We start from the raw sequence: 27,779 nt of genomic DNA, 5'->3' as shown, positions 1-27,779 counted from the left end.
CCCATTTTGGGAAGACTGGGCCTTTAGCCTGGCAGAGGGAGGGCAAGGGGGTGTCACGTAGGGTCCCCTTCTCCAGGGCTCTGGGCTCAAGCCTCCTGCTGAACATCACCCCACCCCTTTCCCCAGAAACAAGTTCTTTGGGCAGGCTGTTGGGTCATGGGCCTCTGCTGGCTGGCCCTACAGCCAGTGCTGGGAGGCGGCGCAGAGACCCCAGAGCAGCTGAGTGAGGTGCAGGCAGGCCTGGAAGACAGATTGGGCCCGAGGCCAAGGGCAAGGGGGTGGCAACCACAGATAATACAAGTTTTACAAAAATAATTACACAGACAAACAGGGCTGGGGTTACAGCCTGACATGTAACACTGCACAGCCCCCTAGCCCCTTACCCTGCCTCCAGGTAGGAAGATCCAAACCTGCCTGGGCAGAGGCTGGGGTCTGCTCCGGGGGCAGGAACACTGGTCAGGAGGCTGAAGGCTCGGGGAGGGGGACAGGTAGGGGGCCCACCCAGAACCTTAGCTCAGGGCAACGTGTGGGGGCATCAGAGGCCACATAAAGTCCAGCTGCCTCCGGGGACCTGGCCTGAGACCCCTCCAAAGTGCTTTGGGCCCCCCAGCAACCCTCCCATCACTCACGCCCCCCAGCTGCCATCTTGGCATCCAAAGGACCTGTAAACACTAGGGACACGAGCACGAATGACCACGCAAGCAGTGGTGGCCAAGGTGACAGGAGCCACCCTGGTCCGGGCGTGGAGGGGCAGGCGGTGACACCTGTCCACCGCCTCCCCAGTCTCTGTGGCGGGAGCACGGGGCGGGGGTGGGGCACTCCCCCAGCAGTTGTGCTCATATCCGGGAGTCCTGCAGATGACTGGAGCCGTTACTGCCCACCGTGGGGATCTGGGCCTTGTCTGGGTGCAGCGGCTGGACCTCAAGCCCGTCTTCAGGAGAGGGTGGGATGGTGCGGGCATAGCGCCCCGTTCGGTGCTCCAGGAGGGCGGGCCCCCAGTCTCTGCTTGGCTTGGTCGCATTTTTCAGACGCTGCAGGAGAGGTAGGCATGGTTGGGGGCGGGGTGGGCACGGTCATCAGAAGGGAGCCCTGAAGCCCCATACATCCACCCCCTCCTGGCTGCCCCCTGCCCCCACCCCTCACCTGGAGGAGGGTATCCCCATCTGTGCGGCAGAGCTGGTACAGGGCGTAGAGTGGAATGCAAATGACAGAGGACAGAGCCATGAGGAAGCCGATGGCCACAGCCCAGCCTGGATACTGGTAGTGGTTGTAGGTAATTGGCTGGTACTGGATCACCGTGAAGATGAGAATGAACTGCAGAGAGTGGGGGACGGGAGTGGGCGTGAGTCCTGCCCAGCCCCACCCAGGCCTCAGGCCTCCTATCCGCACCCCCTCCCTCCCTCTCCAGTTTCCCAAACTAGAAAGAGGCATTTTGGGGAGGGCGGGGGTGACGTCAACATTTGGGTGGTGGAAGAAGCTGATGGAACCAGGGGCCCAGGGTATGATGGGCAGGTGGCCACGGTGGAAGGGGAGAGGTCTGTCTTCTGCATAATCCTGAACCGGCCAGGGAGCCACTCAGCTGCCGTGGCCCTTGGAAGTCAGTTCTGCTCAGAGACTCGCAGTGGCCCTGCATTGCCTGCTGAAGCAAGGCCGAATCCCTGGCCTTTAGGGCCTTCTCCGCCTCACATCAAGACCTCGGCTTATCGTTCTGGCCTTACTGTCTCGGTGTCTCTGCTACACCCAGCGTTTCCCGCCCTTCTTACTATGGAGGATCCTCTTTTGCATCTTCCTCTTCAAACCCTATGCAAATGCCACCTCCTTCAAGAAGCCTCCACTGATTTCCAGTCTCCTCTTCCTGAAAGGGCTTTAGTGGCATTTTCCATCTACTAAGCATTTTATGGGTATTTCCCCCAGACCTGGGAGCTCCTGGGATTGCATCAGCTCTGGGTCTCCAGTGCCCAGCCCAGTGCCTGGCACAATCTTGTGTGCTGATCTGAACTGACTTATGCAAGGAGGTGGGAGTAATGGGGGAGAGGAAAGGGCAAAGTCCTGCCAGTCTGTGGCTGTGGAGACAGTGACAGACAGCCTGGGGAGGCTCCAAAGGCTAGAAATCATGAGTGTTAGGCTGGGGATGCTCTCGGGAACTGCTTTGGAAAGAGATGAGGGACATGGGAAATAAAGCCTGGGGTTCCAGTAACGAAAACACTGAAGTTAGCAGAAAGATGGGCAGGTGGCTCATGGGCCACCCAGAGGAGCCGGGGCAGTGGATGCCACTTGCCAGGAGGGCTCAGCGTCCACCCTGAGCCCTCAGTTGTGTCCTGGAGCTCAGGCCCCTCCAGCCTTCTGGGTGACCAAATTCTAGAAGGCGAGACCCACATCCATTCAGGGGTGGGTGGGCCCTCCTAGGACGCTGCACACGGAGGAGCTTAGAGCAAGTTTTCTGAATGGAATTAGATCCTGATCTAAGGTGTGGATAAATTCTTTAAAAAAAAATTTTTTTTTAAGTTTTTGGCCACACCCCACAGCATGTGGGATCTTAGTTCCCCGACCAGGGATCAAACCCACGCCTCCTGCATCGGAAGGCAGAGTCTTAACCACTGGACCACTGGGGAAGTCCCGATAAATTCTTTATTTGAGCTGATAGAAGGATGGAGTTTGTCAAAAAAAGACCTTTTCAGCAATATAAAGAAGTAAAGCCCCCAAAGAAAACCAACAGCCCAGAAACACGTGTCCACAGAGCCTGGCATCCTCACCTGAAGGTGACTCCAGCCTGGCTTTCTGGGCACAGAGAGGGTGCTGCCGGCTTTGACTCAATCTCATGGAGACACTGGACCCAGGGCCCTTCCTGCCTCCTGCCCTGCCTGGGCGGTGCCCTGGGTCTCCGAGCAGGGCAGCAGCCTTCCGGGAGCCGTGGAGGATGAGCTCCCCTGGGGCAGGCCCTGGGCCAAAGCCACAACCCTCAAGGGCACGGCGCTTGGCTGGCATCTACCCTCCCCTCCTCCCACCCCTTACAGGAGACTTCCGTTGCTCCTGTTTCAAAGCTGGGCCGGTGGCCAGAGCTGGTGCCTGCGCCAGGCTCGGGAAGATCCCACACCCCATGTGACGGAGGCCTCAGCCCTCAGGGGCCTTTTATTCAGAAACATGAGCCGAAGTGGAAATCCGGTGCTGACCTCTGTGGCACACAGGGGCTGGCATGACGGGGGCATGACTCCGGACCCTGCCCTGGCCACTGGGCTGACCCCTCCGTCACTCAGAGATGGCTCTGCTTCTTCTCTGTGGAGGGACCATTACACTAGCAAATCCCTCTTGCCCCCCATTTCTCACCCTGAGCATAAAGGAGCAGAATCAGAGGGTTTTTAGTCCATAGACCACCCTTCCTCCTGCACTTGTTTCTAGTGTAGCACGGGCCCAGCACACAGGCTCCAGGCCAGACTACCTGCCTCGCATGAGGGCTCTGCCTCTGAGAAGCTGTGTAGCCTTGGATCAATTACTTAACATTTCGGTGCCTCAGTTTCCTCATCTGTAAAGTGGAGATCATAACGATACCTTGGAGAATATGGTTCCCCCGGCCACGGTGGGAGTTCCCTCCACCAATTCAGCTCCCTGATGAGAGTTTCCCAGGTGTTGAATACTGGTGGAAACCCAGAATTCCCCCTCCCAAGCCGGCCCACTCCAGTGCCTGGAAGGCTTACGAGGGTGTCCCGGATCCTGAGCTGACATCTGACTTGTACAACCTGCTTCTGCAACATGCATTCACACCACATACCCTGAGTACTCTGAGCACCTCGGCTCTCAGGAACTGGAGACAGGAGCTCAGCGAGGCTGACGGAGGCTGACGCCACTGTCAATCATGGTTCCCGAGGCTCCTCTGGGAATGCCAGGCGGGAACACCAGGGAGGGAGGGCCGGCTCTCAGCTGCTGCCAGCCTGCTTAACCCTTCCGAAGCTGGGCACTGTCTTCAAATAAAGGGCCCTGTACTCCCTTCCTAGCCCAAGGCCAGGGCCTGGGTGGTTCTGAGCCTCCACACACCTGTCTGACTCTACGCAACCTTGCTCGGACCCCCAGTGGTCAGATTTGTGGGTGTGGAGCCTCCATGGGGAGCTCTGGCCAGATGGGTGGGCTCTTGCTCTCCTTTCGTTGGTTCCCAAGAGAAGGACGCTTGCCACAGGGCAGCAGGGGAGGGACCATTGAGGAACTTACAAAGATGATAGCTGGAGAGACGAAGCGCCAGCAGATCTGGAAGAAGAGGGGCGGTGGGAATCCCAGCATCATCTGGATGTCCTGGAAGTAGTTGTGGTGCCCTGGAGAGAGGGAGGTCAGCAGGCCCGCAGGACAGCGTGGGCAGGCCAAGGGCCGGGACACGGGAGGCCACGTAAGCTTGGGCACTTACCGTAAATGTACATGATGGACACACACATGATGCAGGAGATGACGACCAAAGAGAAGCTGGCCGCGTAGTTGTCCATCAGCAGCAGCCAGTAGATGCCTGCCTGCGGGCCAGTGGGCAGCTGAGTCCAGGGTGCCCGAGGCTACGCTCCCCCCTTGTTAAGCCCCATACCCTGGCAACTCTGGCCTAGCCTTTCCCTCGGTTCTTACCTGGCTGGTGAGGGGGATGCCCAGCAGGAAGCCAGCCACAGCCACGCCCAAGGTCACATAAGTCTTTTTCTGCAGGATCCACTCATTCCCTACCTCATCCACAATGGCCGTGACCAGCGTCTCTAGGAGGCAGAACTGCAGGATACAGCCATCAGAGCAGGGGCCCGACCACCGCCCCTGCCTCCTCCCTCCCCAAGCCACAGGCCCATGTCCTGCACCTCGTACCTGAGTGCCCAGCCCCAGCAAGATGAGCATGAAGAAGAAGAGCAGGGACCAGAGCGGGGAGATGGGTAGCAGGGTGAGGGCCTCAGGGTATGCCACGAAGGCCAGGCCAGGGCCGTGGTCTGCCACGCGGGACACGTCCACACCCAGGTGACTGGCCATGAAGCCCAGGATGGAGAAGATGACAAAGCCGGCGTAGACGCTGGTGGCACAGTTAGTGATGCTGATGATGACACTGTCCCTGATGGGGAGGAAGCCAGGTAGAGTCAGGACACGCAGCTTAGTTCCCCCTGCCCACTTTGGGCCAAGAGACTTGGAGACAGAGAAAGCTCTAGGAACAAAGGTGCCCCCAATCTCTTTTCTGGTCTGCTCTGGGCCTCTTTAAGTGGGCCTGAGGCTCCTGAGTCCTCACAGAGCCCTGGGGCATCACCGTCTTCACCTCTCCTCTCTTCTGCCAAAGCTCTCTCCGTTCTGCAATGACTGCACCCGGACCCCGCGTTGCCAGGCTCTCAAGGCCATGAGTGGAAGGGAGGGCCCTGGTGGGCCAGGAGGCTGCACTGGACCTGGTGGGTCTGGGGGAGCCGGGGTCAGGCTGCAGAGAGGGTAGGAACTGGGGGCAGTCCCAGGGCTGGAAGGGAGAGTCTCACCGGTAACAGTTGTTGTGGAACTTGTTGTAGGAAGCCATGGTGATGAGGCCGCCCCACGCACAGCCCAGCGAGTAGAAGATCTGGGAGGCGGCATCCCCCCAGACCTGCGGGAGGGGCGGGCCGGTGAGGAGCTGTGGTCAGAAGCTGGTGCCTCCCTGCCTCTCCCCGGCCCTCTAGGTCCCCCTCCATCCACAGCCCACCTTGGCCTCCAGGATCTTGTCCCACTGTGGGGTCAGGTAGTACGTGATGCCCGTGAAGGCTCCTTCCAGGGTCACGCCGCGGATGAACAGGATGGTCAGCACCACGTAGGGAAATGTGGCCGTAAAGTACACCACCTGGGTGCGAGAGGGGCCCCGCTGGACGCCTCTGGGCTCTTCCTGCCCCCTCAACCACCACTGGTCCTCTGGTTCCTCTTCCCCTCCCATATCCTTTCATCACTCCCCCACCCACCCCTCCACACACAAAACCCAGGTAGGGGAGGCAGGATATCTCTGGGTGGGCACAGACCCTGCTGGGGGAGGGGTACTTACTTTCCCTGAAGACTTGACCCCTCGGATGAGGCAGAGGAAGACGACCACCCAGGAGACACCCAGGCAGCCAAGGAGGGGCAGTCGCACCTCCCCGAAGTTTCCGATGTCATCTGACAGCTTCAGCACATAGAGCCTGGAAAGGGGATACTTTGTCACTGATGGCCAGCCCCGCCACCCAGCAACAAACTCCCAAGGCCAGGGCCCAGCCTCGCAGCTCCCTCCTTTCTCACGAAGTCCCAGCAGCTGGCTGATGTGAGATGGGAGCGTCTGTGAGGCGCCAGCCCCGGCAGGCCCAGCCCCCTCTGCCTGCTTCCTCTCCCAGGACCCTCAAGGGCACCTGCAGGCCACACCCTGGTCCTGGGCCAGCCTCTTCAGCCCCTGGGTGTGGAGGTCTCCCTGTCCCTGCTCAGACCCAGCCCAGGCCCTTGCTTGTGTGTTTCTCCCTTCAGGAATGCCCTCTCCTCCTGACTAGACACACCCTGTCTGGCGTCACCTCCTCCAGGAAGCCTTCTGTGATCTTTTCACCCACACTAGTCCTCCAGCTCTGATGAACAGAGGGAGGCAGTGGAGGACTGAGTAAAGATGGGGGCTCCGGAGCACGCAGGCCCAGACTTGAACCTACGTATGTGTGGCTCTATCTGGCGCCCTGTGCCATGTCAGCTGTGCTCTTTCAATCAACTGGACGTTTATGTGCCAGGCCCTTGCTAGATGCTGGGCATATAGACCTGGATCAGGCATTGTGGGTACTGCCAGGAGGAGTGCCTCAACCCCATGGGGAGGAGCACACTGGAAGTCTTCCTGGAAGAGGTAAAGCTTGAGCCAAAGTTCGAGGGATGGGGAGGAGGTGGGTGAAGAGGAGTGGAAGTGTATGCCAGGCTGAGGGAATAGCACACAGCAGGACAGGGGTCAGGAACCAGCACAGCCCCGCCTGGGCATGTCAGTAGCTCAGGAAGGCTGGAGGAGGAGAGGGAAGGGAATAAAGAAAGATGAAGATAGGAAGGGACCAGACCAAGAGAAGCTGCGAAGTCAAGGCTGAGAAGTTTGGATTTTATTCTGAGAACAATGAGAAGCTTCTGGAAGGTTTTTAGAAGAGCACTCTCAGGGTCTCTCCTTGGCTCAAAACCTTGCAGTAGCTCCCATCTTTCGTCATGGAAAAACCAAAGTCCTTACAGTGGCTACAGAGCCCTGCATGATCCATTACCTCCTGCCACCTCCCGGATCTCCTCTCCTCCTGCTCTCCCCCTTGCTCACCGGCTCCAGCGGCACTGGGCTCCTTGCTGTTCTTTAAATGTGCCGGGCATGCTCCCACCTTTGCACATGCTATTCCCTATTGGGAGTACCCTTTCCCCAAATCTCCACATGTCCACATGGGTGTGAGACCTGTGCAGGCACACAGGACCCCATGCTTAGAAGGGCCCTGTGCTTGGTTTAATGCCCTGCCATTGTCATCTTGAAATTCTTAATTCATTTGAACTAGGGGCCCCATCTTTTCATTTTGCAGTGGGCCCCACAAATTATGCAGCTGGGCTTGTCCACCTGGCTCCCGCCCTCTTTACTTCCTTCAGGTCTTCACTCAGGTGTCCTGTTTGCAAAGGAGCCTACTCTGGCACACCTGATTAAACCTGCCACCCTGGCCCCAGCCTGGCACACCTTACCCCCTTCTCTGCTATATTTTCCTCCACAGCACATCTCTTTCTATCACACTGTACATTCTACTATTTAGTTTGTCATCTGCCCTCTGAAGGCTGGGGTTTTTGTCTGTTTTGTTCACTGTTGTATCCCCCAGTGCTTAGCACAGTGCCTGGCACAGAGCAGTGCCCAATAAATATTTGTTGAATGCATGAATGAATGCACGTGATGGAAAATGGACTGAGAAGTATAAAGGGGAGAACCTGGAGGGGGACTGGCTTGGTTGTTGGAGTTGTCCAGGCTAGAAGTGATGAGCAAGAGACAAACTCTTGAGCCTCAGTTTCCTCATCTGTAAAATGGGCATCATAACACCAACCTAGGATAATTTGTAGAGAAATTTAGGTAAATACAGGCTCCTTTCTTTCCCTTCTTTCAGCAAGGGTCTCTCAGCGTAGCTCATAGGCTGTCCTCTAGTCTTAGCTATTTTTACTTTTTTTTTTCCAAATCAGTTCTCAAACCTCATGATAACATGTTTAATACCTTGCGAGGGGTTGTCACTCCGGCCCCTCATGGGACAATGTTGCCAGCCCTGGGACTTGGTGTTTGCTTGGTCAGCCTGCCTGGCTGTTAAGACTTGCAAGCACCTTGTCCTCCCTCCTCTGCCTCAAATCTTCCCCCAGGCCGCCTTACACATTGTGACCTGCAGAGGGCGCTGTCCAACACGCCCCTCTCCTGTCCAACTCCCGCCATAGCGCTGGTTCATTCAACGGGCCACGCCCTGGGCTGGAACCTTTCCAGGCTCTTAGTCCATGGGGGAACTAAAGACAAAGGGATGGAGAGGTTTCCCCCAAGGAGAGGCTCCTGGACCCCTGCAGCTGTGCTTTCCAATCCTTTTCCCTTCGTGGCACGCAGAAAAAATATTTTGGGCCCGTAAGGGCAAATCGACAAGGTCACTCAAAGTAAGGCAGCAGGGCTGGGGACTCTGGGCTGCCCAAGCGCCACCGGACTGGCACACTATTTAGGGTGCATCGTGTTGGGAGGCTCTGCTTTCCAGAATAGCCATCGGGTCCTACTGCTACAGCCGAGAGTCGCTTTACTTTAAGCAACAGCGTTCAAAGTAAAGAAACCATTTCTTGTTTAAAAGACTTTTTAAAAACTTTGCTAATTATACCTGTTAAGCTGGTAGGGCTTTATATTATCTTTTATTGCAAGAGTCCAGCATATAATACGAGAGCTTAAAGATTTTAGAAGGCTAGCCTGGGAACTAAATAATGAACTCTACCTATCTTTTTATAGTACCATATTTAGTGTTTTGTTTTGGTTTGGGACTATGTGCTTTTGAGATCAAACAGCTAACCTTAAAACTTTTGGAACCCCACATATTTACAGGTTGGCTCTCGCATAACATCTCTGGAATTATTCTGCATTATTTTTAAATTTCCCCAACCAGATGGTAAATGCCTTGAGAACAGGACACCCTAATCTATTTCACCGCATCTCCAGCAGTGGCTATCACTGTGCTTACTGAGCACCCATCACTGTTCCTAGTGATTTATGTTGCATCTTTATAACAACAAGAATGATGTTGTAACCACCTCTGCTTAACGGATGAACAGCTGAGACTTAGAGAGTTTTGGTGACCTCCCAAGTCCACGCAGCTGGTAAGTGGCAGAGCCAGGATTTGAGTGAGGTCTGTGTGGCTCCGGGGCTGCCATGAAGACACCAGGAGAGGGGTGCTGGGATCCAAGTCCCACTGGGTGTCAGGTGTCTGCTGGGGAGATGAGAGAGCATGTCCTGAGCTTAGGGCCTGCCTAGCAGGCATTAGACCAGCACACAGGACTGTAAGACAAGGTTGTGAAGGGGTGGTGAAGGAGGGGAAGACTGTGGGCCAAAGGGGGAGCAAGAGGCAGACGTGGGCTCAGAAATCTGCCCTGGGAGCTTCTCTTGCTTTAGAGGAGTCACTTAATCTTTCTTTTGACTTGTTTGTTCACCTGTAAAATGGGAATATTTTATAAAACCTGCACCCACTACCTAACAGCGTTGCTGGGGGGCTCAAATGAGATTGTGCAGCTCTCCAGAGGGGCGCTGGAGAGTGTGGACCAAGAATGCCTGTAGAGTATCATTGGCCTAATTCACACTAGGCACCGGGCAGAGAGGCATGTATATCCTGACACAGCATTGCTGCCTAGTTCGTTAACCTCTGAGCATAAGTCTCTGAATCTGAAAAACAGGGATAATATCATGTAAGAGAATATGCCTGGCACATAGTAGCTGCCCGAGAAATGGGGGTGCTTTGCTCGCCTCACCTCCTTGCTGATGCCATCCGGGGCAGCCCTCTCAAGGGTCATTTCCCCAGGCTCTCCAGGAGGGGGCGGCAGGGAGCCATCCTTCAAGGAACGAGTACTGCCTGGGACAAGCAGCTCCTTAGGGATGCCTGGCTCCAGCCCCGGCTGAGGAGTAGAGTTGAGCTGGCCACCCTGTGGACCTCCTGACCCATGGCTAGTTTTCTTTGAGGGAAATCCCCCTCTAATTGCACTGGATAAAATCTCGTGAGCTTTGCCCTGCAGTGGACCCACCCGTCGGGGAATCCCTGGCAGACGGCCGCTGGGGTGAGAGCTTCTGGAGCATCTCCGGCGTATGGGCGGAGCACTGTGCTTCTGGGAACTTCCAGAAGGTTCACCCCCAGTCTAGATCAAGCTGCCCAGTCCACACCATGCCTCAAATATAGCAGAATACCTAAATGGGCAGAGTCTGTTTCTTACTCCCTGCTCTGTCCCCACTCTGAGTGCTGTGCCTGGTACCTACTAGGAGCTCAGGAAATGACCTGTCCTATGACTGAATGACTGAGTCTGCCCAGAGGTAAATTTGCCCGCCCCTTACTGGGAGGCAACAGCTCTGTTGTCTCCACCACGAGCCCCAAGGGCAGTAACCACATCTTAACCATCTTTGAATGTCTATAGCCCAGCACAGAGGCTGGCACAGGGGAGCTGGGCCCTCAGGGTTTGAGTACTGGGCTTGGGCTTCGAGGATACTGACCTGCTAGGACTTCAGGTATCACTGGGGCCTCGGCCGCTCACCCATGGCTCTCCATCACATTGTGGAGAAGGCCTCCAACCCTCAGCCTGGCGTGAAAAGCTCTGCCCCTTATGATGCCTCTGGCCTCTTCTGTCCCAGTACTCAGTGTCTCACCTGCCCCCGACCCCAGCTCCAGTTGGCCGCCTCCTGGCCTCGGCTCACCTGCTCACGTCTCTCCCAATCCCTCCTATGTCTCCCTCCCTCCTCTGGGAAGCCTTCTTGATCAGCTCCTCCTGTACCCACCACATCCCTGAACATACCTGCGCTGAGGCACCTGCCCCTAAGAGCGGTAACTACCCATCTCCCACCCTGGACTGTGAACTCCTGAGGGCAGGGGCTCAGGGCCATGCATACCCCATGGGCACACAGGGCCCGGCAGGGTGGACGCCATAAATGTTTGCGGAATGAATGAACGACGCCTACCCACCAGTCCACCAAGCCCTCTTCCCATGAGTTCCTCAACAGGACATGGGGAATTTCCTCCAGGATGTCCTGCTGTGCCCTCACACCCACCCAGCTGGGACAAGATCTTCCGAACATCTCCCGCAGCAGCTTTCCCTTCAGCCAGCCCCGAGACTCCGTTCTCTGTCACCACGGAGCACAGTGGTGCCAGGCTATCTTTCCTAAGCACAGCCTGATGAGGACAGCCCTGGGCTCAGGAAACTTCCACGGCTTCTGTTCCGCAGCATTAGGTCTGTGATTCATTCTTGTAAGTTCTCCAAGAGGGGCGGTGCTCCCTCCTAGGCTACCTCACGGCCCGGGAGCTCCCCACACACCTGTCACTCTCATCACAACAGGTTCCCCTCAGGCTCAGGACCAGCCCCTGCTCAGCTGGGACCCAGGGCCTCCACGCGTGCTGTTCTCTCCAGGAAGCCATCCCCCTTTTCCCTGACTCTCCTCTGCAGACTTGTCTGACTGCTGGAGCCCTCTCTCCCTCGCTGCCACTGTGTGAGCGTCAGCCTCTCCTGAACCAGGCTGTGAACTCCCTGTACCTCTTCCCGCACCTCTGGCCCCCTCCATTCCTGGTACCCTCCCGAGGCTGCAGACGGTTGCCTGATGGCCAAGGCGAGGGCTGAGTGTTGGCGCCAGGGGTCCCCCCCAGAAGCCCAGGTCCCTTGGGGGCCTCACCTCCAGTACTCCTCGCTGGGGCTGGTCCTCTGGAGGGTGTGGTTGAGCGTGTGGGAGAGGTTGCCAGGCAGGGTGGGAGGCCGGGAGCCATTGGTGATGTTGGAGGCATCCAGCACACCGGCACAGTCGGGTGTGTTCCAGGGGTTACTGCAGTAGGCCCAGGGCAGCACGGGCGTCATGGACGAGAAGAAGTAGTAGAAGGCGATGCAGATGACCACGTTGTAGTAGATGCCGATGTATGTGGACACCACCATCATGCCATAGCCCACACCTGGGGGAGGAGAGGGGCGGGAGCGGCCTCACACGTCTAGCTGAAGGAGGCAAGGCTAATTCCGAAGGGCGTAAGAGGCAGGCTTTCATGGAGTGCCACAAGAGGCAGCTCAAGGCCTTGGCAGGGGCGAGCTGGGGGGTGAAGGGCCTTTGTGTATGAATGTGGTAGGAAGAGAGCGTGGAGGCCAAGTAAACGTGGATCCCAGCATGTGTCCATGGCCTTGGCCATTGATGTGGGCCTCGGGTTAACACCAGTGTCCCATAGGGGTTGGCAGTGTTTATACAGATGGGTGAGTCAGCATGGTCCCCAGAGGCCCGTGTGTGTGTGTGTGTGTGTGTGTGTGTGTGTGTGTGTGTGTGTGCGCGCGCGCGCGCACGCGCGCGTACCCCACCCAGGCCTCACCTTTGAACATGGGGCTGATCCTCCACACCCCCAGGCAGCCCTGACTTGCAAACTGGCCGAAGGAGAGCTCCATGAAGAACAGTGGGATCCCACAGAAGGTGAGCATGATGAAGTAGGGGAACATGAAGGCGCCTGGTGGGCGGGGAGAGGGCTGGCTCAGGGCGGCTTTGGGGAAATCCCACCCTCTTCCTGCTCAGAACTGACAGCAAACCCTTTGCAACTGGCTGGGCCCCCAGGAGGGTATGCCACGCGCTGGGCCGGAGCCTAAGTCTGAGGCACACTGCTCACCACCTGTCTTTGAACCTGACAGAGGCTCCCAGGAAGTCTGCTCTGAGTCAAACCCAGGGCCCAGAGCCGCCATGTTTGGGTGGGATTTGATGGCTTAACCAAGCAATTTCGCACACATTAGTCAATGGGATCCTCAAACATCCCTGAATCGTTTGGGTGCGGGGCTGCTGAAACACAGGCAGTATAAAACAGGGACCCTTGGGAGGTTGGGCTGCTTTTCTCTACCTCTCCTCCCCTCGAGGGGGCAGGCTGCCAGGGTCGGGGGTGCTGCGCCTTAGGTAAAGGGTACCTAAGCCAGGGATGGGGGCAAAGGAGATCAGGGCCAGAGGCCAGCCTGTCTGGAGTGTGTGCCGCGGAGGGGGCGGCTGGGCCCCGGGGGGTGGGCTCTACCCACGTGGGTGGACCCTGCCCTGTGCCCGCTGGCTACCTCCCCCGTTGCGATAGCAGAGGTACGGGAAGCGCCAGACATTGCCCAGGCCCACGGCATAGCCCACGCTCGTCAGTACAAACTCGATCTGGTTGCCCCAGTTGCCTCGTTTGAGGTTCTGGTCCTTCTTGGTGGCCTCACTGGGCACAGCACCATTCTGCGGGGACAGGAGAGAAGCTACCATCAGCAAGGCATTTGCACGCGCGGTGCCTGACCCTTTGGGCCTCCCCCAGTGGGAACACCATGGACCCTCCAGGCCCCCACCCCACCCCGGGCTTCCCCTCTGCTGGCAGCAGCTGCAGGCAGGCCCGGCAGAGGACGGGAGAGGGAGCAGCGGCCACCGGAGGGTGCTAAGCCGGCCTCCCTCACCAGCCCCCCAGCACACTGTGCCAGGGGCGCCAGCCCACCTGAGCAGCTGCTACCCACATCTGAGAGGTGGGACACTGAGAGGGAGCTCGAGTTGAGGGCCCCCCAGTGCCAGCCCCTCCCAAGCCTCCCCTCTCCCCTTTGGGTGAGGATCTGGGAGCAGCTGAGCCTCATACCAAGCAGCCAAGCTGGGCTGGGCACAAAGGGGCCTGTGTCCAGACAGCCCCCCCAGCCGCGGCCACCACATCGCCAGGCTGAGCACGCTGCCCATGGCAGGCGGTTGCGGGGGAGGGGACCCGGACCCCTCCCCCAGCTGAAGGCTTTTTCCGGGGGGCACACGGTGGGCAGGGCTGTAGGGTGGGGGAAGGGGGAAGCAACTGAGCTGGGCCAGACCTGGGGAGGGCATTCTGGGGCTCAGGATGGGAGGGCCAGGGGAGCCTTGTATATTGCCCATTGACAGGGGCGGGGGCCCTGGGGAAGCTGACCTGGGCTGGGGGATGCTGGCCATGAGTTGGGGGGAGGAGACCAGAGTTGTAGGCACCACGCCAGACTTGGAGGACAGACTCTGCTAGGGGAAACAGAGGGAGTGACTCTAGAAAAGGGTCTCTGAGCTGAGAAGAGGTGGGCTGCAGAAGACGGGCTGGTCAGGAGGGGCTGATGAGGGAGTTTGCCCCAAGGGAAGGATGCCGGGCTGGCCTGGAGGAGCTGCGAGGCTGGACTGGGTGGCCTGAAGCCCCACTGAGGACCCTAACCCCACAGCTGGAACTAACCCAGTAAGTTCCTTTATAAGTGAGTGCACCCCTCCCCCATGCCCTGGCCTTTCCACCCCCTACCAGGTGAGCTGGAAACTGAGCCACCCTGAGCCAGTGCCTGAGGGGTCAGAGGTGTCTCACTAAGAGACAGGGACCCCGAGAGTCACCAACAGAGAAGCCCAGAGTCCTTGAGTGACGGAGACAGTCTCCCAGAGATGGGCTGCTCTCCTGAGAGAAATGGCCAGGCGTCCCTGGAGGACACCCAGGATCAGGGACACAGCCGCACGGCCTCTGAGGGACGGCACTGCAGTGACGCCGACCCTCAGCTTGAAAGAGACATATTCAAGGACAATAGGCACGCTGGCCAGTAAACAAACAGGCCTGGCGCTTTGACACGCTGTCGGACCCTGACACTGACCAACAGATGCAGAGGGGAGGAGTGGCCTCCCCAGGCCTGCGCCCTCCGGAAAGGCCCATTTAGGAAGGCAGGCACAGGAGGCCCCGGCACCTGGTGGTGGCCCCCCAGCCGTGCATCCCTTGCTCCCGCAATGGGTACATCTGGGGGGGTGCTCTAGGCTTGCACACCACGTGGGCACTACAGCACAGACACCCTCGTCCTGCACACCCAATCCAGCATTGCCCGGAGAAGACACTGAGCCTTATACCATCCCAGAAGGTTTGGGAGCACAGTACCAGAAACCGTGGTGCTCCCTTCAAGGAGCACGCAGAGCCAACCGGCAGAGCCTGTGTACTTTCATTCATGCAGCCACGGAGGTTTACGAGCTCCTACTATGTGCCAGGCCCTGCACCAGGCTCGGGGAATTCAGCAGTGAACAAAACACACCCCTACCCACTCAGAGCTAGAAGTCCAGGAGGAAGTAAGCCATCAATGAGATAAACACATAATTTTTAAATGCAACTTTGATGTGCCCACAAAGGGGAATTTCTCAAGTCACAAGAGCATGGAAGGATGACAAGGGGTGGGGCTGGGGGCTGGGTGCGGTCGCAGAAGGCCTCCCTGATGAAGGGGCTTGAAGGCCACCTTGTCTCTGGGAGTGGGCGGCTCCCAGTCCCAGTGTGACAGGTCCTTACAGAATCCTGCCTAAGCCTGTCACCACCTCCTAGGGTCTTTTTTTGGGACAGGCCTAGAAATACCTCAGGGTCGGGGGAGCATTTTTTCAGAGGGTGTGAGGCCTGCTTGGGGCAGTTTATCCATTCCCAAACTAATCCCAGCCCAGTAGGGCTCCTATATGTTGCTCCTACAGTAACACTTTTATTCTGTCCAAGGCTTGTTTACTCAGGGGCACAATGGGGGATTGTGGCAGCTGTGGAGTACATGGGTGGGGTCACGAAGCAGCGGTTACAGCTGTAAAAGAGACAACTGAGGGTCCAGGATGGCCTCATGGGCTGGGCAAGGGCAAAGCCTCTTGCAGAGACCGAGGTCCCCAAGGCCTGAAGTTCAAGGCCTCCCTCCTGGCCCCAGCCCCCTGACCAAGTGCAGCGGGACCAGACTTGGACCTCTGAGGTCTGCTCCTTCCCTGGTGTGGAGGGGGCAGGGAGGGTGATGATGCCTCCGGCCGAGTGCCACAGGCAGTAGCTTGACTGAGCGGTCAAGAGCCATTGGTCACTCCATTCAAGAGCAGCACACCACTAAGCCTTGTGTTAACCAGCTCAGCCCTACCGGCTGTGAGCTGGGGAGGCCAGAGCCTGGGGGACAGGGGCTTGGAACTGGGGATTGGGCTGTGGCGGGAAGTAACAGGCAACACCAGGGGTCTGCTGTGCAGAAGGAGCTGAAATGACGCCCTGCAAGTGGTACGAGGAGCTCGCGGCAGAAGCAGCACCATCTGCTGCTCCCCAGCCCCGCGGTGCCCCATTCAGGGACTGTGGATGGGATGCTGCCGCGGGAGCCTGGTCCGCAGCTAGGCCTCTGACTTTTTTTTTAACATCTTTATTAGGGTATAATTGCTTTACAATGGTGTGTTAGTTTCTGCTTTATAACAAAGTGAATCAGTTATACGTATACATGTGTTCCCATATCTCTTCCCTCTTGCGTCTCCCTCCCTCCCACCCTCCCTATCCCACCCCTCCAGGCGGTCACAAAGCACCGAGCTGATCTCCCTGTGCTATGCGGCTGCTTCCCACTAGCTATCTACCTTACGTTTGGTAGTGTATATATGTCCATGCCTCTCTCTCGCTTTGTCACAGCTTACCATTCCCTCTCCCCATATCCTCAAGTCCATTCTCTAGTAGGTCTGTGGCTTTATTCCTGTCTTACCCCTAGGTTCTTCATGACATTTTTTTTTCTTAAATTCCATATATATGTGTTAGCATACAGTATTTGTCTTTCTCTTTCTGACTTACTTCACTCTGTATGACAGACTCTAGGTCCATCCACCTCACTACAAATAGCTCAATTCCAGTGCGGGCTATGTGCAGGCAGCCTGGCTGGTGAGGGCATAGCGCTCAGCAAGGACAGAAGAAGGCAACCTTCCTCCAAGTACACTGGAGGGAAGGGTCCCTCTGTAGGGGGGAGTCCTAGGGGCTCTAGTTCCCTTCCTCCCCCAGCCCTCCTCTGGGGACGCCCCTCCACTTCCTTCCCTGGCAGCGACGCCCAAGGCTGGTGAGCCTTTTTCAATGCTGCACAACTTTTTTTCTCCTCGCATAATTTTCCCCATTCTAAGCCTCCCATTTTCTTGATCGGCTAGGTGGACGGCGTGTCACTGATATTAACTGTCCCTGCAGAGGTTGTTGGCTCTGAGGTGCGCACGAAAGAATTTCTTTGTGCTCCTGGTCTGCCCAGACTGGTGGCCTGTCTGCCTAACCCAGCTCGGCCCCGCCCACTGGCCGGGCTCCAGGCTGGTCCTGCCCATCACCCACCTCCCCCTGTCAGCCCCTCGCTGCTCTCCCAACCTCCCTCAGTCAGTCGCTCACACCTGGGTGGTGAATTAAACCATAGTGGCCTGGTGCCCCTCTGGGCTGCTCCCCTCCTCCTTGGGCTCCCTGGAGGGGCTCCCCCACCTCACCTCTGACTCGCCCGGTGAGTGATCTCCAGGGCAGGGAATACCCTGCCCTGCCCTGTGCCCGAGCTTCCCCAGGCCCGGCAGGATGCAGGCTACTGGGCGTGCCTTCCACGGCTGTGTGGGTGGGCTGGCTGGTCATCCTCCCTGACGCCTGCCGTGCACAGACATACACGTATAAAACCCTCCATGCCCCTTACCCTTAGAAGCAGTCGTCGACCTGTGTTGCGTTCACAACTTCCCACCCCTGTTCCTGCCTAGAGGGGTGAGCCGCACCGAGCAGTCCCTTACATAAGTCCTTTCCATAGCCCTCTGCCCTCTACGTATTCACTGGTCCGGATGAACTCCTGGAATTAAGGGAGTTCAGCTCTGAGGGCAGAATCCAGATCTCCCTCTATACCTTGGGCTTGGCAGGGTGGAACCCTGCACTGGGGGTTAGAAGCCTAGCATTCTAGAACCTGCTCCCTCAGCAGCCCTGGGCAAGCCACTTCCACTCTCAGCATTCAGCGTCTTTACCTGTAAAATCAGGGGATAGACAGACAACCTCAATAGATCTCCTAATATTCTGTAGCTCTGCCCTGCCTGGAATTTGCTCTTTCTGACTCTCTCCTGTATTTTCCATTAGTTCCCACTGGCTTTCTAAACAACTTAAAAAAAAGAAGGTGTTATTGCTTTCTTTCTGATTATAAAAGCTTATCATTAAAAAACAATTGGAAACTACAGCAACGTGTAAAGAAACAATGCTGCAGAGCCCGCTCCCAGTGGCGGCCACCAGCACCACCGCAGGGGTGGCCCTTCCTTCTTCATGCTCAGACCCAGAGGCAGCCCAGGATTCTACCCTGGGCGGCAGTTGTGCTCTGGCTCCCGACTCCTGCCCGCCAAGAGCGGTGTCCACGGGATATTTCTGTGAACTGTGAGCTCTACTCTTGGTGGGCACTGAGGAATCCTGCAGCAGCCCGGGCAGGGCGGGCCCCACAAGGATCCAGCAGGCTTCTTGTCCAGGACTCTGCAGCCCCAGGGTTTGCTCAAGGGATGAAGCCCCATCCAAGACAAACTTTGTGGAGGAGAACGGGCAAGACCCTACATCCCAGACTGACCTTGCGCCAAATCCAGATCACTGGCAACTTTCTCTGAGTCCCAGTGGGGAATTCAGGCAGAACAGCCAGGACAGTAAACTGTGGCTGCCTCAGGAGACCCTGTGACCCCCTCACACCCCTTGGTTCTTGTTTCCCCAACTTCTCTCCCGTCGGTCCAATCAATCCAGGAGCCAGGCTGGCCCTCAGGCAACATTTGCCCCGCAATGACAGAGCCTTCCATCTTTCATCTGGCTTCGCTCATCCAGACACGGGAAAGATTCAAGGGCCCGGGCTGGAGCAGCAGGACCGTGGGAAAATCTACCCCAGACCCGAGCAGTACGCAGGGACTATTAGTGCCTCTCGCTTCAAGGAAAACCTCCGAGCACCTGTCAGGAGATCAGGCCCTCACACAGGAGGTGAGAGAGGCAAGGACATGCCCGGGGCTGTTTCGTCCCAGAGCCCTGATTGGCAGAGAGTGACCTGCCAGTATTGTGGACAGCAGACAGAAGATGCACCCCAGGCATGCCAGGCTCCACTCCGGGCCCTGGGAGAAGTGATAGGGCCATTGGGTGGGCTCTGCTTCTGCCCTGAAGCCCAGCAGTCATGCCCTGCACTGTGGCAGCCGTGAGCACTCTCTGCCCCGCTCGGTTGGCAGCGGGCTCGCATTCTGGAAAGTGGCTTTGGCTTCTGACCCTGGCAGTCCTGAAGGTGGAGGGCAGCCCTGCATAATGTTTCTCCCAAATGCAGCCCACATCTCCCCAGAGGACATTCCTTCTCTTGCCTTCCGAAGGTCAAGTCAGGATGCCCTCCGGGCACTTGTCCTAGACACTGGCGAACACCGCGTGGGGTCTCTCTCCTCGCAGCCGAGACTGTCGCCCCATCCCGTTCCCCCACGCTCACCACTGAGTCCATGTAACGAGTCCCCCTGCCCCCTCACCACTCTCCCCATAGGAGTAGCTGCCGTGGCACAGACAATGGGGCTGTATTGATTAGTACAATTCCTGGGCACCTCCGGCCCGTCTCCCCGGGAGCTAGGACAATGCAGCTTTGATACACAGAGCAGATTCTCAGCAGGTCCCTGGGCTGGGGGAGCCCTAGTAGCCCCACTCTCCTCCCCTATGCCGCCTCCGCATAGCTAACTCTTCCCGCTCCTTTGCACAGTTGCAACTTTCTGGGTCACTTTTGCTGCTGTCTGTCTCTCTGGCTGGCTGTGCCTGCCCCTCCCTGGCACAGACCACTCAGTCCCTCTCCCCACCCCCAGCCCTGCCTCCCAGTCTTCCTGGCACCAGAGAGGGGGCTCGACCTCCTGGAAGGTGACTGACCTGTTCTGGGGAGGAGGGGGCCACAGGTCCCTGAGCCGCGGCCATCCCAGGGTGAGCACTTGGCGGGCGTGTGCGTGTCCCCTCTCATTCACACCTCTGCCGGCTCCGGCGACACTGACGCATCCCCTGCCTCCTCCACTGCTGGCTGGGCAGCATCAATTACTTTCACCTCATCTCCTCCTGAAGCTCTGCCTACCCCCTCCCCGGCCCTCCCCCTCCAGCCAGTCCCCATGCAGCCCAGCGCGGCTGCTCCACAGTTAGAGCGAAGCGCAGCGTTTGTTGTATTTCTCCCTTGTTCCCAGCAAGTTATTGGAACAAAACACATACACACACACACACACACTCACAGCCACAGGGTGAGGCAGAGCGGGCGTGGAAGGGAGAGCGAGGGCGGCTCAGTTCCATTCCAGAATGAGGTCTGGGGCCCAGATGCTTCTGAGCGCATAGGCCTGGCACTTGGTGGGCTCCTGGTAAGGTGGTTGGGTACCACTGGGCACTAGAGATGGTGAAGGAGAAGGGGGAAGGGGGCGCAACCCACAGGGCACTACCAGAGCATCTCAGACTTCTTAGAATGCTGTGGGCTGGGGGCTGATGGGTCCTGAAGCAGTCCTTCCAGGAGTTGGGGACTCTCAACCAGACAAGACGATGGAGTGTCCTCATTAGAGAATATGACTGACCATGTAAAAAAGCTCTGGCTTAGTGAACGGTGCTGTCACCTGTCTGAAGAAAGATGGCATTAGCCAAGAGGGTGGCTGCAGAATAAGGACCTCTGAGGATTCGTACTGCATCGCCCAGAACCTGAGGTATTCCCTCTGGGAGTGTGTACCGAGTGGGCTGGGCACAGTCTAGCAGGTGTCACCATGGCTGGGGTGGACTGTCACTCAGACCCATCCTATCCCTCTTCTCTGAGGCCACACTCACTGGTCAGTCTCCAGCAGATGCTGAGACCCCACAAACCCATGGCCAGGAAGGTGGGGTGCTGGGAGGGCAGAGCTCTTTTTGGAAACTGATAGGTTGGCAAAGGGTCTGGTACATGGTAGGATCTTAGTAAACATCGGTCAAATGGAAGCATGGATGAATTCTGATGTAAAGGAGAGCTTCCTTGTGAGTTTGGTAAGTGAGGTGACCCCAGTGGGAACATGGCAGGATGACATTTTTTTTTAAGGGCAAAGGCTTTAGAGTCAGACAAGCCTGGGTTCAAACCCCAGCTCTGGCAGTTCTCACTATATATATCTCCTTAGGCAAGTCACTTAACATGTCTGGTCTTAGTTTTTTCATCTCTAAGATGGGGATAATATCCATCCATCTTTGAAGCCAATAGCATTATTAATAACAGTAACAGCTAATACATATTAAGTGCTTACCATGAGCCAGACACTGTCCTAAACACTTTATATATATATTAACTCATTCAATCCTTCCAACAGCCCCTTGAGGTAGGTATGTTGTTATGCCCATTTGGGGGAGGAAGATGGGGACTGACCTCCGCTCAAGAAAGTCTCCTAAGAATGGCCTCAGACTCCACTGACTGAGCTGTTCCCTGGGCCAGCCTCATGCAGCCAGGTCCCCAGACACGCTCCGCGGACTTCCTGTGAGCCCAAACTGAGGGCCAAGGCCCTGGCTGGGCCACTGGCTCCAGGAAGGCCCAGTCACCCATGATGCCCAACTGCTCACTTCCACCCAGGGTGGGCTCCGGGCTTTGGCTGCCCTGGCCTGGGCTGGGTGCCCAGAACAGGCAGCCCTGGCTGGACAGCTTTCTCTGGCTCTGGCCATGGGGACAGGAGGCGGCAGCGGCCCAGCTGGGTCCTGGCAGTAATGAGGCCTCATTAGCGGGATCCAGCTGCTCCAGCCCCACTCAGGGAGGCCGACTCCCCCAACCCCGCCTCTGACTTTTCTTAATAAGAGTGGGCATGCCTCCAGAGGGCCAAGGAGTCTAGGGGCTTTGTTGTACCCTGTGACTCCGAGGGAAGGTCCTACTGAGCCAGGACTGGAAAGTGCTGGGGGCGGAGGGGCTGCAGGGAAGCCGTGTGAGGGGAGGGGAGGCCGCAGGCCTGAGTAGGTGGCCTCCAGGGAGGCCGGGGAGGGGAGGGAGACCAAGGGGAACGGAGGGCAGGTCCTTGGTCCGGAGAGGAAGCCTGGGGAGGTTGGGCCTTTTCCTCTGGATCTAGACATTGTCCATTTCACTGGGGAGGGGGTAGTTGCGCATCTAGGATCATCTAGTTGATTATCTAAGTCTTTGCTCGGGCTGTCCTGGCTAGGAGAGCACCTTCTCTGTGCTAGGCCTTATAGAAGGAGAGTGCCCACTGTGTGTCGGTGCCTGAGGTAAGAGAAGACCTACTGTGTGTCAAACCCGTGCTAGGAAGGCACACAGTGTGTGCCAAATCCAATGCTGGGAGAGCTCCCACTGTGTGCCAGGCTCTGTGTTAAGAGAGCACCCACTGTGTGTCCACCCCACAGGGAGCCCTTGTGGTGTGCTGGGTCCTGCACTACACGAGTGCCCCATGCATGCCAAATTCTGTGCCACGTGAGGACCCAGTATATGCCCAGCCCTGAGCAGGGGGAGCACCCACTGTGCCCCTTGCACTGTGTTAAGTGAGTGCCCAATGTTTGCCATGTCTGTACTAGCTGAGCACTTGTTACATGCTGGGACTCATGCTAGGTGAGTGGCTGGTAAGTGACAGGCCCTCCACCAAGGGAGGGCCAGGTGGGTGTCAAGCCTGTGCTTGCTCAGATCCCAGTGCGTGTCAAGCCCATACTAGTTGAGCACGTGCTACATGCCAGGACTTGGGCTGGGTGAGCACCCACTGTTCACCACGCCCTGTGAGGGCTGCTGCAGACAAGAAGTATCCAAACCCTCTTGTCAAAGCATAACAGAACAGGTCGGGGCGGGGCAGCCCCAGGTGGCCTGTGGTGCTTTCAAAGCCTTCTAGGGGGGCTTCCCTGGTGGCGCAGTGGTTAAGAATCCACCTGCCAATGCAGGGGACATGGGTTCAAGCCCTGGTCCGGGAAGATCCCACATGCCGCGGAGCAACTAAGCCCGTGCGCCACAACTACTGAGCTCCGCCCTAGAGCCCACGAGCCACAACTACTGAGCCTGTATGCCACAACTACTGAAGCTCGCATGCCTAGAGCCCGTGCTCCACAACAAGGGAAGCCACCGCAGTGAGAAGCCTGCCTCCGCTCACTGCAACTAGAGGAAGCCTCCGTGCAGCAACAAAGACCCAACGCAGCCAAAATAACAAACAAACAAACAAACAAATAAATAAAATAAATTTTTTAAAAAAAAGTCTTCTAGGACGATTCAGACGTTCTGGCACCCAGGGCTCTAGCCCGGGTCACACTGCTCTTATTCATCATGAGGCTTCCAGGGGCAGAAGCAACCAGTGAACTCAAAGATGTTGGGGCTTCCCTGGTGGCGCAGTGGTTGAGAGTCCACCTGCCGATGCAGGGGATGCGGGTTCGTGCCCCGGTCCGGGGGGTCCCGCGTGCCGCGGAACGGCTGGGCCTGTGAGCCGTGGCCGCTGGGCCTGTGCGTCCGGAGCCTGTGCTCCGCGACGGGAGGGGCCGCAATGGTGAGAGGCCCGCGTAAAAAAAAAAAAGAAGATGTTGGGAGAGGCCAGTGAGGCTCACCAAGGCCTTTCTGCCCAAGATGCTGTATGAGTGGGGAGCGCACACAGGGGAGGGGACTGAGTTGGCCAGCTTGTGGACTTGGTGTGCAGCTGTGGGGTTAAAGCTGACCCAGTAGGGCTCTCCTGTCCTGGGCTCCTCTCCTCCAGCTCTCTGTCCTCCGAGCCCCAGGCAGCCCGGCCCCACATGTGTATAGAGGCACTAGGTCTCCACGAAAGGACCACCGCCACCCCCCACCCCCAGTGCCCCCAAGCATCCCAGCTGCTCCCAGGCTTGGAGGCACCCCGGCCAGCTGGGTTCCCGCACGGTCCTGTCCTAGGAGCTGCTGAGGCGTGAGGGAGGCAGCTGAGCTGGCCTGGCAGAGACCATCTGGGCTGGGAGCAGGGGGAGGGACACGTGCGGCAGGCATGTGGGTCTGGGCACGTGCTGGGAAGTGGCTCACCCTCCATGGGGCACCTGCCACATGAAGAGCCCAGCAGAAGGTCCAAGGATGACATAGGGTGGACACTGAAGAGACCCAGGGGACACCTGTCCTCATACCCAAACCTGGGGCAAAGGGGGATGGAAGTGAGGACCCCATGGCAGGGGCCAGCTGCCTACTCCCAGCCTACCAGGGCACCAACGGCAACAGAAGCCACAGACCTGGGACAGTCCAAGTGCCACTGGCTTATATGCATGGCCCTCAAGACACTCTGTTCTGCCCCACCATGGCATCCAGAGAAGGAGCATCCTCAGTCACTTGCCCTTAGGGGACCACAGGCACCTAATAAAGTCCAGGCGCAGCTGCCTAGGTTAGCTAGGAGAGATGGCACTCCTCAGAGGCTGTATCCTAGAGACAAGCACTGAATGGAGGCGGAACTGGTTCCAAACTGGGTCCCGAGAATAGCGGAGCCCAAGGTCATAAGCAGAACTGAGAAAGAAGCAGGAATAGAATCTCGAGCAACCACTGGGGGTGCCCAGGGGACATGCTATGGAGCCTCAGACTCAGCAGCGGCGGGCAGAAGTCAAAGGTCAGAGGGCACGGAGGAAATCGAGCCCCAGCTATCTTTAGGCATATCCTGGTGCTGGGAACAGGCGTCCCAAGGCAACATTCCCTTCCACAGACGGGCTGGCCTGCTGGCCGGCAGAGCCCAGGGTCCGGGAAACTCAGCTCCGGCAGGGATTCTGGGACCTTGTGATTCACGCTCCCTATGCTGCCCACGTGGGTTCCACATCTCTCCTGCCTCCCTGCCCCAGTCCTCTGAGGGTCACTCCAGAGAAAGCAGAGCAGCCAGTACTGAGTAGTACAGAGTACTCGGAGGGTTTCTTAAGTTTCACGGGACACAGAATTTCCATGTAGGGAGGGGCAGAGCCACTTCCTGTAACAGGCCCATGGCAATTCCAACACTTCCGGGAAGGGTGAGGCCATTTTTGATTCGATCACAGCATCCACCCCCTAGCAAGTATTCAGGTCAGGAGACCTCCAGCTCTGCCCACATCTGAGCACTCAGAGTTCAGGCTGGCTGAGGAATACTTTGAGAAGCTTAGTGCATTCGGACATGTTCCAGTCAGGAGGGGGCCAGACCAGAGCAGGTCTGAGGGGCTGGATGCTGGAAGTTCAGAACGGGATAGAGGATAGAGGGTCCTGAGCCTGGAGCATGACTGTCCAGCTCTCTCCCCCAGACCATTCCTTTGGACCAAGTACTTCGAGTCCCAGAAATCAAATCCCTGGTGAGGGACAGGGCTTGTTTGGGGAGGGCTCGGCAGAGACCCTGGGCCAATCAGTCTTTCACTGAATGTGAACAGCAATAGGAGAATCCAAGTGGAGAAGGGAGGAGCCACGGGAGGGGCCGTGCTCAGTCACTGGCTTCCTCCCCTGACAGCTGCCCAGTGTCACTGGCTCCTGAGGCAAGATCCCAAGTGAAGGAATACAACCACTGCCCTTGGGGTATCTTCCTGGTTCCTGATTCCAGTGCTGGCCTGTTCCGTCCATCAGTGAGCCGGCCCTTGCCCACTGCTTCTCACCACCTCTCCTGTGCTCTGAGGCAGTGAGCAGTGAAGAGCTGTGGCTTGGGGAAGGGGGAGAGGGAGGTTTTCTGAGGAGGCCTCAGGAGAGGATTCAAAATGAAACGCTCTGGGCTTCCCTGGTGGCGCAGTGGTTGAGAGTCCGCCTGCCGATGCAGGGGACACGGGTTCGTGCCCCGGTCCGGGAAGATCCCACATGCCGCGGAGCGGCTGGGCCTGTGAGCCATGGCCGCTGAGCCTGCGCGTCTGGAGCCTGTGCTCCGCAACGGGAGAGGCCGCAACAGTGAGAGGCCCACGTACCGCAAAAAACCAACCAAACAAACAAAACCAAAATGCAACGCTCTATGTTACTTTTCAGAGTGGAAGAAGAAAAAAATCAGACAGGCTCTGAGGACCCCTTGATCAGCACATGCTGAATGCTCCCCACGGCAGGCAGAGCACAGCGTTGGGGGTGCCTGGGTGTCAGCCACAGGACAGCCCTCCCAGCAGGACTGACTGCAGCCTTCTCTCCAGGGTATCTTGTGATGAGGGTGGGAAGTGTGCCTCGTGCCTCCTAGCATGCCTTTCGGGCTCTGTGGTGGAATCTGCACTGCTATGGGCTCGGAACCATGGCAGCATCTAACCTGCTGGGTGACGGGCTGCCCACCTGGGCCTGGGACAGCCCTAGCACTCAGGAGCCCTGGCAGTGCCAGACTCGGGGCCCCACGGAGCCTCCTGGGCCCTCCTGTCAGGGCCAGCAGCTGACAGCAGGCCCCAGCGGGGATGGTGTCATGACCCCCTCCTCCCTGCAGTCTGGTCCTTGTACTCACCAGCATTGCTTTGGCACCTTTTCCTACCATAGTGGCGGTGGGTTAGGGGCTCTGGAGTCCCGGACCACACTCACAGGCTCTGTTTCTAGCACCTTTCAGAGCACAGGCCTCAAGAGCTGTGGAGAGAGCAGAGAATGCACTGAGGGTTTGGCCCAGGAAGGCAGGGCAGGACATGTGTGGCCCTCAGGGCTCTTCAGAACAGGTAGTGCAGGGCCCAGACCACCAGCTGGCAGGCCCCCTCTTCCCTCCCGCCCTGGCCCAACCCCTGCCAGACCATTTCCTGTCCTGCTCATTTCTGGATGACCCTCCATCCAGTTCCTACCTCACTCTTCTCCCAAACCTTCCCCTGGATCCCTTGGTCTCCAGACTTCCTGTCCCAATGGGCAAAGGTCTATTTTTGACTCTCCAGATGCCCAATTCTATAAAAGATAAAAAATGAACACAGAACTGGGACAGGGTCCAATACCTTCATCATCTGTGTGAATGGCTTCAACCTTTCCCCTGACGGGGAGTCAACTTGGCTCAGCACATGCTCCCCAACCTCGCCCCAGCCAGGCGTCCAGGATGGTCCTTCCCTATTCTGGTGCCACTCAGCTTGGGCTCCAGGCAGTGGGCTCATTGTTATGTCACTAACTTGGACCAGAAGCTCTAGGCACACCAAACACAGCATGTGTAGGCACAACGCTGCCATGCCCGTGCTCAGGCTGGCCCCTGCCGAACACCTTCCCTCCTGTTCACCAGGTGAAATTCTACAGATCCTTTAGAAGCCTGCTTAAGTATCACCTCTCCTCTGTAGCTTTTCCTGACACTGCCCCCACTCCACCCCAGAGTGAACCAACTGTCTCCTCTTTTGTGTTTTGTGCAGACTTCTACCAGGGTCCCTATCAACTCATTTGCTTACGTCTGTCAACCATGGGTTGGTCGGCCAGTTCCCTGAGGGGTTGGATGTGTTTCATCTACCCCTCTGTGCCCAGCACCTGGCGCGGTGCTCAGCTTGTAGGGAGTGTTGGTGGAACTGAGTTGAAGGGAAATGGGTAAGGCTGAGGCCTTGGAATGAGGGGCCAGGTCAGCCGGAGATCTCGTAGGAAGCCTCTGAGAGGCGAGGTGGGGCTGGTGAGCGGGAGGGGCAGCCATGCAGCTGCTGGTATCTGCAGGTTCAATGCTGGATGGACGCAGATGGAAGAGTGGGGAGTTTTTGACAGGTCACAGGAGTGGAATCAACCTTCAGGGAGCCTCAAAGAATTCTCTTATGGGAGGAAAACCCGGGGTCAGATGCACAAGGACATTCACGCTCCATAGGGCCTGGTCCTAGGAAGGACTGGGGCCTTCTCTGGGTTCTCTCAAGGAGTCTCTCTACTCCAAAGGCTGTTTTGTGCCACTCTGCCCCCGCCTACAGCCACATTCAAGGGCCACCTCCCACCCACAGGCCCAGGAAGCCTTTGGAAGGCTAGAAAAGAGGAGGAAGAAGCTCTTCTTTGCCTATGCAAATCAGCCCTTGGCTACCTTAGGCCCTTGTCCTGGCCACCAGGTGTCCTGCATAACCTTCCCCCCAGGGTGGAGCCAGGTAGGGATGTGACTTGCGACCATTTCC

General features: G+C 57.6%; 1 protein-coding gene across 1 annotated transcript; it reads right to left on the bottom strand.

Annotated features, from left to right (window-relative positions):
- Positions 1–836: 836 nt before the first annotated feature.
- SLC6A9 (solute carrier family 6 member 9) lies at positions 837–26,218 on the bottom strand (the record flags this gene model as incomplete). Its single annotated transcript, XM_082833637.1, is given in 16 exon segments — positions 837–1,031; positions 1,144–1,314; positions 4,201–4,301; positions 4,391–4,490; positions 4,597–4,731; positions 4,822–5,059; positions 5,466–5,569; positions 5,666–5,800; positions 5,996–6,128; positions 11,828–12,098; positions 12,501–12,632; positions 13,216–13,372; positions 19,749–19,828; positions 19,831–19,860; positions 19,863–19,893; positions 26,189–26,218. Coding segments are annotated over 16 exon segments (2,043 nt in total).
- Positions 26,219–27,779: the final 1,561 nt, after the last annotated feature.

This window comes from Leucopleurus acutus, assembly GCF_964270905.1.
Source record: "Leucopleurus acutus genome assembly, chromosome: 2".
Classification (NCBI taxonomy): domain Eukaryota; kingdom Metazoa; phylum Chordata; class Mammalia; order Artiodactyla; family Delphinidae; genus Leucopleurus; species Leucopleurus acutus.
Note: the sequence above shows the minus strand (reverse complement) of the source record. Positions and strands in the feature narration are given on the sequence as shown.